Genomic DNA, 12076 nt, shown 5'->3' on the forward strand with positions numbered 1-12076 from the left:
AATTTACAAACACGTTACTCGTGTATGTATATCAACGATCAACCGCATACTAAATTCAATTTTTCCCCCTCCTATCGTTCACCCGATTAAACTCGTTCCACAACTCATTCCAATTACGTGTCTCATCGCGTATAGACGTTCTATTCATAAATTAAACGTCGCCGTTCGTACACGGCGATTAATCAAAATCATGCACAGGCAAGCGTCCGCTTCATAAATCGCGTATTCGGATGGATAATAACCATCTGGTGGAAAATGATACCCAATGGAAAAGGAATGGAAAAGTAGCCGTTTAAAAAACCTATGAACGAAAAAAGAATAAAAAAATAGCGAAATCTCGAACGAGTGGGACGAATTTATGGTTTCGACGAAGGCAGTGGTCGAATAAAAATGATTTTTTAAACAGAGGGAAAGAAAAAAAAAATCCGGTAATGGGTTTGTTGGAGAGGACAATTGAAATGTACACGATAATATTATTATTTTTCACGAAAAATTGCGAACCGTGTTTAACGGCTCGTAATTTATTGTATCTCGTTGTTTTTCGTGTTTTAATTGTTGCTTTTCACAGATGTAATTAACAGACTATGCCGAAGAAACATTTTTGAAAAAATTTGTTTTATTCGATTCGATACGAAAATATTTAACACGTAATGAAAAATATCTTACAAAGTTTGTTTACCATAAAAATTGTAACACGAGAGCATAGAAAATGTCAAGATAAAACAATGTAAAAAAAAAAAAGTTACATTATTACATTTGAAAAGAAGTAATATTTCATATTTCATATTTTTCGAGAATTGTATAGAGATAAATTAAAGAAAGTTTCAATTCAGATATAGTTGATATCATAAAAGCCATTAAAAGTCAACGAAATATAGAAAATGTTAAAAGTGCAAGTTAAGAATAAGATAAATGTAACTTACAAACTTTTATAGTCTATATATTTATTTCACTTCTTTTTATTTTATGTGGAAAGATGGAAATATTGTTCGATAAAAGTTTTACAATTGCATTTGTAACTTACAAGTATTTAAATACGTATCTATACTGGTGCAATTGATTTTTTTTTTTTTTTTTTACAGAAAAAACAAGATCGTTGAAATTAAAGTAGAGAAAAGACTGGTTTATTATATGAACAGATTAATTAAATGTCAAGAGAGGATATATTGTTAGAATGTTAGCCAGTGTTCGCTGATACGTGTGATATGTGATAGTAGCGATCCTTTTCTTTCATCGAGATACTTGAGGACAATTTATTTGTATCACGTGTATCGCGATTTTCCCTGTTTTTTTTCCACAATTGACAAGTAATTCTTCAAGCACGAAAGTTCGTTTTTAAAAAAAAAATGAATTTTAATAATAATAATAAATTACAAAAGAAAAAATTTAAATAATAAAAGCTTTTCACCAAGATTGATATAATATTTTTACATCATCAGCGCAGATAAATTACAAATTAAATCTTTTAAAAGATAAATTACTTTGTTACAGTGAGTTAATAATTGCATGCTGCATGAAACGAATAAATGTTATTCGTTTTTTTATTTCGAGGGGATTTATTTATTTTATGATATATTCGATGCAACTAAGTAGGTCATATAAAACAACACAATAATGCTTGAAAAACTTCGTATCTTGCAAGAGAGAGATTACATTTAATACATTGAAATTTGTAATATTTTAGCCATATCTATGCAACACCTAAATATACGTATATTTATACAATATACAATATATTTATTTCTTCTAAAAAGACAAAATAAAGATTTATCTTTTTTCAGATTTAATTGCTTCGAAAATTGATTGTCATTTCTATCTAATGTTGATGTAAATATCATTTCTTTCAATCAGAAATTTGCGCAATTAAACAGAACAAGATAATATAATATGAAATATATGAGCGTTCAATTATCTGTCAATTATCATATTTGTACTAATGAAATAATAGAGCACGAGACAATGTAATACAGTATTCCTCGATTCGATTCAAATAAATTCGATGTAAATATCAATGTTACAATATTAAGATTTATCGATAAATAAGCAAATTCTCTTGACAAATTAAAACGATAAATTTTCATAATAAAAAAAACTTGTACAAGTCGATATTATTCAAGAAGATTCGTTCGAGGAAATTGAATTATCTTGTTAAGTAAGAAAACTTTGAACATTCAGATAATCGAACAGGAAAACACTTCATTTTATTACAAATATAAACGTAGTTCTTCAAAGTTTGCATTTTTATCATAAAATCACTTCGTACTTTAGTTGGTTTAACGATTTTTTTTAATGGAAAAAAATTTTTTAAATCTTTTAATCTCATAGAATAATATTAGAATTCTATCAAATAAATGAAATCTGTTTTTGACTTCACAAAAGAATGCTTTAGATAAAGGAATGAATTTATTTTAGTGTGCACAAGTTAAGTGTGGCAAGATAAGTAGGTTGGTGTATGAATGGTGAAAGTTATATCGTTGAAAGTTTTATAAAACATCTTACATAATCAAAAAGTAATTTAAGTAAAATTGTCTTACCCAAAGAAATTGCCAACATTAGAGTAATCTTACCCCAAACAGAGACTTACCTCTCACTCTTATTACGAATAGAAAGTTTAATCCGAAACCTCTTATTTTGCTTCAGAGTTACTCTGTTCTTCCATTAGTTGGGCGAACAAAAGAATTTTCCCCGAAGAAAAAAGAAATTTTCCAACTCTTTCCCAACTACGTTCAAAATAAGAAGAGAGTAGAAAATAAGTATATTCATAATAGAAAAAGAAAAAGAAAAGAAGTACAGAAACAAATAACAATTTGACTTTCTGTAGATTGACTAATAATTGATCAAAGATTTTCTATCCTTCGAATCTTATCTTTTTTAAGTATACGAATTATATTGCAATATATTTAATTCTTAAACTGTATTTACTGTTTTATTATTAAGACAATAATTAATTAATTCTTCTTCTTCTGTTATATTATTAATTGCAACAGATTAATAGAAGATTAATAATTAATTGTCGACTTTTGAATATCGTAATATTAATAAAACTGACAACTTTTATATTATGCACGTTTCTAACACAATTTCGAATTTTCGAAATAATCGTATCTCAAAGACCGAACATTTTTCGATTCCATTTCACCATTCTATCAGATCATTCCACTCATTCCATATTTTAATTTAATCAATGATCTTTCTCGATAAAAGAAATTCGACGAAAATTGGCCACGTCCACCGAAAAAGCAGAGACGAACGTTTGCCAGATCGCGTAAGAAAAGGTGTCATAAATTCGAAAAGTTAAGATAAAAATTCCAGGCACGGATACGTAGTGGATCCCTTAAATGTATGCACCCTTACAGCTTTCGGTGCCAGTAGTAAATTATATTCCTCAAGAGAAAGGAGAGTAAAAGAAAAAAAGCCAACTAGGTGAGAAAGTTTCTGGGGTAGATAGGAAGTATCTCGAGTTTATGAATGTTGATCGGTGTTTATTCACGAAGTACTAGGAACTCGGCTAGCTAAAGACGAGGATCGTCACCACAGTTGGATAAAAGCGTCTTAACTTCGTCTCAAACTTAAAATGGAAGCGCGATAAATTCACGAAACGATCGTCATTGTCGATTTTACGATTCTACGTGTTCGATTCCTGGCCATGGAAATAAATCGCGATTGTCTTGACGGAAAAATTTCTCCATCAAATCATTTTTATGAATTGGCTTTACTTTATTTGGCAAGTCATAATATATGGTGCAATTTAATAGTTGATAATAAAAGACTGTAATTGACAGGTTTCAGATTTTTATTGTAATTTCGTTGTTCAATTATTAATTGATAATGAATTAATAATAGAAATGTTTTGTTATATTTTTCATGTAATGTAGATCATAATCCTTCAGTGATTTTAGGAAAAACAATAAACAAAATCCATTGTCTATTCTATTCTATAATTTTCGAAATATTGCTGTTTTTTATGTCAGCAGAGTTACACCAATTCATGAAAAACGCCATAGAAATTTTTGACACGTAATCAACCTTTTATCAAAACAACAGAACGAATACAGCGTTATGAAAATGATCGCGAATGCAACACGAAATAGGAGGCTATTTCGCGGCCCGAAATAAAATTTATTGCCACGATACAGTTATAATTTAGGGAACAAGGCCAGATAACGGAAATGTTCACAGTATAAATTTTTTCTGACATTTTTTTTCTTTATTTTTTCATTTTTCCTTTCAATTCGCTTCCATTGTAATTGAATATCTTATAATATTGATCCTATATTATTTTGAATATCCTATATGATGACAATATTTTCTGTATTCCTATGAAAGTTTAATGTATTCCTATGAAAGTTTAAAAACATTTTTTTTGAATTGATATTATTATTATTTAGTGAGTGGGTTAGATTATTACTTATTTTTTATTATTGGAATTTTTTGGAATGATCGAATATTATATATATATATATATATGAGAAATATTAAATTTAAAGTGAAATTATTTGATAATTATTAAAGTAAAAGTATGTAAATAAATTTTTATGAATTTTCGATAATAATAATAAATAGAATACATTAAAATTATTTTATTATATATTAAAACATAAAACTTTCGAATCAAAATAGAAATTATATATAAATTATAAATTATAAATATAAATTTTAGATTGATACAATTATTTTTAAAAATAAATTTAATTTATATTTTTCTTCTATTTTGTTTCAATACATTTCTAAAGTGAACGAATCTATGCCATCACGATTATAATTATGCGAGAATGTAAGTCAGGATCTCCGTAAATGATTCAGTTAGTGTGTATGCATTCATGCCGGAAAATTTGCAGCTTGAGCAGCTAAGTTATGCGTTTCTAGAATTGGGAAATTGATCTTCTAATATTGCGCGGCTTTTCAGATTGCGCACGAAATGAGTTAAACTATTAATGAATTGAGGTTAATCTATTGAACTTTTGCTTGATGAAACAGGATTCGTATTACATCGATCTGGGAGAAATTAAAGTCGGAATAGATGTCCGGATGCAAATGTCGGAAAGTTTTACACTTCGTTCGTTCCATTGTTCTTTTTAACAATGGGCAAAAAACATGACTTTGCCCTTTATAATATATTTGGTTCAAAAATAATTTGAAATTGTCAATAATAAATGTCAAATATTATTAATTATCAAGTAAATTAATCGATAAGTGATTAATTATTAAAGGCAGAAATGAATGAATGTGTTATATTGGTAAATATAAATTGTATATAATATAATATGTATATAAATTATTTACTTGTATGAATGATAAAAATAATAATAGATTGTGCAGTTGTAATTATAATAAAATTTTTATAAAAATTTATAAAAACAAAAATCAATATGATATTTGCAAAATGAATTCAATAATCAACTTTACTAATCATATGATTTACATAATCAAACAATTACGCAATAATATCAATCTGATTAAAATAATATTATTTCGAATGATTAAATTACTATTTATTTTATTAATATTCTATATTTTATATTGCTATAATACATTTCTTATGTATAATTAGATCTGATGATTTTCGACTTAATTAATTGAAACTAAATTAATTTAAATATTCCATTTCAAATATTATATATACTTATTTAGTTATTAGTTAAATTTTTAATTAATTGATTAAATGGTATGTAATATTTTCCGTTTGTAGAACGTTTCGAATATCGTTAAAAAATAAAAATATCTATGAATCGCGAATGAAAAAAAGGAAAAAATGCAAAAGAAATGCATTTCATCGGAGTAAAGTGCCGGTTATTTATAGGAAATCGCGTCGAGAGGTTCGGGGTCAACGATTAACCTGGACCTGTCGTTTAACTGAATTAGAGCTTCCAAGTAAATAACAGAGGTTTCCTCCACGCTGCCTAGAGTAAAAGATGAGTCTGAAGAAAGTTTCCTTAGCAGAAAGGATTTTTTTCTTGCGGTATGTCGATCACAGAATACGGTTTTAAAATTAGTAAATAAAGTTCGAATTATTAAAATTATTAAATAATTAAAAATTAAACATTTTACTATAGAAGAGAGAAAATTATAAATAAAATTGTATGATTCTTTTCTAATAGTAAAAAATATATTTTTTAATCTTCCAAATTCTGTTTTCAAGAAAATTTCTATGAAATTAAATTTTGAAATGCCAAAAGGATTTTGTTTGGTTTCTTCATTCTTGTTTTTACTATATCATTCATTGTGATATTATTTTAGTCTTATATTATTTTATTGCTATTTCAATATGAATATGTAAAAAAGTAATTTTAGTACATGTAAAGATCATTTTTTTTCAATTGAATCAAATGCTGATAAAAATTTGAAATATCGTTTAAAAACAGTTTGAAGATGTTGAACTTATAATTTTGTAATGTTTGGTATGATTTAACACGAAGAACATAATAGTAGAGATGTGGTTGCAACTCGAGAGCTTAAAAGGATCGTGTTGTCAGTTTGTCAACTATATAGTCGATTTAAATCTCTTTAATCCCATATAACTTGGAAGTTAGAACGATGTTTGAACGTAGACTAATTCTGTGATAATGCCTATAAATTATTTTATATATTTGTGCAATAGTGATAATAATAATAATAATAATAATAATTTATTTTCAATCAATGATATATTAATCATTCTGATTGCAAATTTCTTTTCATTTAAAAATTTTATCTAAAATTCATACTTCATTTATTTATATTTTCGCTAACATTTTAACTTTAATAATTTTATAAATAATCATTTTTATTTCCTAAATTTTATTTTATTTGCCGATCACACTATCATATGCAATAAAACGTTAAATAATATTTCTTTTATATATTTAATATTTTCCATTTTATATCACCATATCTATTATATCAGTATTTCAATTTAATTAAAAATGAATAAAAATATATGAAAATTCATTTTTATTTATGAATATAAAGGAAAGTTAGAAGCGAATTAAAATGATTTAATTCTTCAGAATTTTTTAACCATATATTATTCATTTAATGTCTTTACACTGGTAGCATTATTACATTAAAAGATTTCTTTATCTGCTACAGGGTTTCTCGGAAACGACATGTTGTTTAAAACTTTTTCAAACGAGTAAACGAGATTTCTTAATATACATGCATATGTATTTCATGTATTTTATCTTCCTTTTTTGGTATAAAAGTTTCAATTACATATGAATGACTATAACATCTTTTTAATGAAAGTTCTTAAATAAAAAAATATATAAATCAATATTTTATATGTTTAATTATTATATAATAATTTAATTAATAGTACTAGTTAATAATTTTTATAAAAAATTTATTAATAATATGGTAATATTTTAATATAATTATATTAAATGTATTACATATGTTAAAAATATTCATATGATAATATGCAATAGCAAACAATTTTCATTATAATCATATGTTTACACATCACAAGTATTTTTAGTAATAATTTATTTTCTTTCTTTTTGTTTTTATTTAAAAATCCATCCTGTTTAGGAATAAAGCTTAATTAAGCATAATAATAATTAAGCATAAACGTATTTTTATTCATCATTGCGAGAACTGGATTTCTCAAACAAAAGATACATGAATCAAGATAATAATTTCTCTGTACTTCTAAAATACCTTCTAGAAATAGAAATCATTTTCTCTTGTTTAACATGTATTTTCTATTAAAATGCAACAAAAGCAACCCAGTTAAGGATTTCTAGATATAACATATCCGCCATAACTTTGAATTTTCCCGAAATTTCCGTGTCACCGTGTTACTTTCACGAGCTGCATGTAACAAGCATAAGCGCCTTTCACATCATCAATATGTATTACAGTACCGTTCAGAAAAAAGATGTACAATAGCAATTTTATATACATATATTCATATGCAGATTACATTTTGTACTTCCTGTCGTATAACTAAATATATATAATTTAATTCCAAAAGTCTCATACAAGACAAGAATTGGGTAAATTGCTTTGAAATTTCTAGTTCTCGTTTTTTAATAAAATTTTAAATAAATAATTGTATTGTGACAAATGAAAATTTTATTTAATTATATTATATTTTAATAAAAAGAGAGGAAAAGATTATTATAATAGAAATATATTAAATATTAGATATGTGGCAAATTACTTAAAAATGATTTTTAAAAAAGATTCTGCAGATTAGCAATAAGCAATTTTTATTTTGACAATAATTATTTAATAATACAATAAATACATTCTTTAATATTTAGGTGAAGTAATAGTATTGATAGTTTAAGTTAAAGATATACTAAGAAATTCTCAGGAATATGCATAATTTGGAAATCAACAATAGTTTAAAGTTTCAAAACATCTAAATGACAGTGAGATAGAGTTGGACATACATATATATGACATTTAGAAACATTAACATTAACTGAATTACCCTTTTGAAGCATGTAGATAGCAATAATGAAACCACGTTTCACAGAAGTAATTGAATAACAATATTACAGTTAGCAACCACTCTTGCAAGTCATTTAGGCATTAATAATGACCAAACCACACTTCAGATACAACAAAAATAGCAGGTAGTATCTTCTGTCATATATAAATAAAATTAATCAACCACTCATTGTTAAAATATTTTCAATTTTTAAATTAATTTTCAAGAATAATTAAACGAATGGCATAGATTATCAAATCACATAGCAATATTTAACATGAGTTAGAAAAATTATATTTTTTCAATACATTTTTAATTTAGATATCTTTTAAAAAATAAATAACTATCATTAATAATAGCATATTTCAATATGTTTCGTTTAATACAATATTAAAATAATAAACTACAAAATTTAAATTATATTTCTATGAATTTTATAATGTATATTTTTTTTGTTTATATAAAAATATTTATACATTATGCTATCATAAATTAACTAGTATTTTTTCTAGCAAAAAATATATTAAATTTTTCTCACGTTATCCATTTATTTCATTTCTGATTTTAATTATGAGATAACGACCTCCAACTATTTATCATAAAAACTAATTTAACACTTATATATTTTTCCTTAAAATCAAATATTATAAATCACCTACTAAAGTATCCAATAATGCCATTTTACACGAAAATGCCATTTAACGAGAAAAAAAATTTCAAAGAAGGAAATCAAAATTCAGAGAACGACAGATAAAACGTTAGAGAGAAAAAATGCGATGTAGATGTGACATACCTTGTCCATGCCTGTCCTTGTCCATTTCTCCCTGATTTGGCTAAGAGTGGTGTCACGATCCCCTCGGATCACTGCATCACGAAACTTTCCAACTTCGATCGATCTCGGATCTCGTACGTTTGCACGAATTATTTCCAAACGTTGTGCGCATCTGTCGTACTCGAGGACGAGAACGTGCAAGAGCGTGGAGATGAATTTTACGTGTTTATCAAAAGGAAAGGCAGAGAGAGATATAGCGCGTAAGACAGAGAGACAAAGGGATAGATAAAAAGAGAAAGAGAGACGGTGAAAAAGGAGGCAGCCGACACCTTTGACAAACAGCGCAGAAAATCATGCAGATCAGCCGGCGCACATCCTGCGATATTTATATCTAATCAAATTAATCGACCGAGCCAATGTTGCTGCTGCACATCCAATAACGTGACTTCTTTTTCTTTTTTTTCTATATTTTTTCACTTTCTATCGAAATCCGGTATCCAAACTGCTAGGGAGGATTCATAAGAGTCAGCCTTATCTAATTAACAAAAAAGTTGTTACAGTTAATTAATCAAACGCTGGTGAATCCAATTCGTTGAGATCTCTCCACCAATCACGGATTAATTTCTCGAGAATCTGGAAAAGGATTCGCATATTTTATCGTTACAAAACAAAATGAGAAAGATTTCCATTTCCTTCACTGCAAAACGCATCCAAGTTGATTATTCATCTGTTCAACGAACGAAGAATGGTTAATAAAGTTTCACGCTTCTCTTCTGCTACCCATTCGTGCACGGAACGATCACTGTCACGGAGCTCGAAATTGAATTTACGATTCTTATTTGAACATTCCCTCCGCATATGGGTGGTGAAATGATACGATAAATAATTTTGACATAGAACAGATAACGCTCCCGTTTCGTGAGCGAGATATCCGTCGCACGAAATAGAGGAAGAGGAGCGTCGCGACGTGAGCTCTTCGTGCTGCTCGAGCAGTTGTTGACATCGTTAACAATGGATACCCTTGAATCGTCTTCCATCCCTCCACGAAAGTTTCGAAAGTTTTATTTCTCTCTGAGAATCCTTCCAGATATAATTGAAATATCGGTTTTTAATTTTATCTTCGAATCGTTTCTTCAATTTTCAATGTTTTCATCAATTTTGTGATGTTTTTTTTATTTTCTTATTCAATTTGTCAGATATTAATATGATAGCATATTATTTTAATTAAATTTTTTTATCATTTTCTTACAAACAAACGATATATCTCTTTACTCTTTTGAAGAAATTTTGTGCCGAAATAATTCTTAATTAAAAGTGGAATATTCTTTTGCTAAATTACGTATGAGAATTCTATTCCATAATTAGAAATTTAATAAGCTCGAATTTAATGTTTGATAACGCGTAAGAAAATACGCATAAACTATAGAAGATTAAGGAAATAACAAAATGAGTATTAATAGCTTTATAAGATGTAATAAAAACTAATACCAAAAGATTTCATTAAAGTTCTTAATTGATCACTATACGATGAAAAGTACGAATAAATTTTATTCTTACGCAGAACAATGGAAGGAAAACTAGATGAGAAACGAAATTGAATGATAAATTTTACTGCGCAAATTTTCCGAGGATCTTCTTGCATAAAGTTTTGCTGCGAAAGGATCACGTTTGAAGAGCATGGTTTCTTTTTGGTAGTTTAAAAAACGCAATAACTTGAGAAACATGTGCATTAATGGGCGAAAACGTTTCTCTAAATTTCTTTTTTCTCCCTTTTTAGGCAAGTTTTCTCCACTGTAAGAATAGAACTCAAACCGGTTCTCCAGGATAAATATAAACAGGGTTATAAACTTCCGCCTCGTAACGAGCACAGAAATTCACTGTCTAATTAAGAAAATATTATTCCAAAGCTGGTAAATCCCTTTTTGATACACCTACCCCACTAACTGTCATTTTTAAGAAAGAGGGTAATTGCGAAGTTTTGGGTTACGCTGTGAGGAACGGGTTAACTCGTTCGAGAAGTGGCTTTAATTTCTGAATCTTTAATTATGCGGATGAAGAAAGGAAGAAACCGTGAATTTGAGAAATTTGTCATTCCCACGAAGAATCGTTCTACTTTCTACACCTATCTATACTACATTCAAGATAAATTGTACTTCTCGAGGTACGAGGAATGAAAGGCGACAATTAGGAGATAATTGGTAACATACATAGTATGTTTTTTTTAAGATTACCACAAACTTCAAAAAATTCATATATTTTTAATTTTAATTAAGAGTTATTTAATCGACACAAAAATCTCACGATTGTGACAAATGATATTGATCGAATATAAAAAAAAAAAGCCAATCTACACATCTTTATCGAAATCAAAGAAAATTGAAATATGAACCAGTGAAAGAACAACGAATCGAGGGAAAAAGGATCTTTTTTCGCCCCTCTTTAATTCCCCTTCATACGCACCAACGCGAAGAGAAAGACGTAGAGCGCGTGCACAGCCCCTCAATCCTCGACATGAATTTCAAAAAGCGGTATATACGCCACACGATCAAAGAGTAGCAGTTGTCAGGGTGGCGAGGAGTGGTAGAGGGGAAACCGCAACATCTCGAGCGTACAGCGGTGGAAGTGATTCAAGGGTACCGTTGCCGGATCCACATGTATACGCGTACAAACGATCTGGGACAAAAAAGTGATATACGATGAGGAATAAAACGGAGAGAAGAGTTGCGTGTCGAAAGCCTAAGAGCGGGAATCTAGATTGTGGGAATCGCGGCGCGTGGCGCGGGAAAATTCGATTTTGGATTCGCGCGGTTTGATCTCGCGTGGGCGGGAGAAAATGTATACTCCACGGGCAAGATGCAACTCGACGGAATGACAGTGGCCTACTG

At 28.2% G+C, this 12076-nt stretch overlaps 1 protein-coding gene across 2 annotated transcripts in view; it reads right to left on the reverse strand.

Annotated features, from left to right (window-relative positions):
• The window catches only part of LOC122718470 (calcium/calmodulin-dependent 3',5'-cyclic nucleotide phosphodiesterase 1-like), a 179833-nt gene extending 167757 nt beyond the window's left edge, over nt 1–12076 (reverse strand). Inside the window, exons 1-2 of one of the 2 annotated variants that reach the window (XM_043943539.1) lie at nt 11652–12076; nt 9213–9726 (exon numbers count right to left, since the gene is read on the reverse strand). In XM_043943539.1, the coding sequence (XP_043799474.1) occupies nt 9213–9237 (25 nt within the window). In that variant the 5' untranslated portion in view covers nt 9238–9726; nt 11652–12076. Of the gene's footprint in view, nt 1–9212; nt 9919–11651 lie in introns of both variants that reach the window. The other variant, XM_043943538.1, reaches the window with a different exon arrangement.

This window comes from Apis laboriosa, unplaced genomic scaffold (genome assembly GCF_014066325.1).
Source record: "Apis laboriosa isolate Shangri-la unplaced genomic scaffold, ASM1406632v1 scaffold645_cov152, whole genome shotgun sequence".
In the NCBI taxonomy this organism is placed as follows: Eukaryota; Metazoa; Arthropoda; class Insecta; order Hymenoptera; family Apidae; genus Apis; species Apis laboriosa.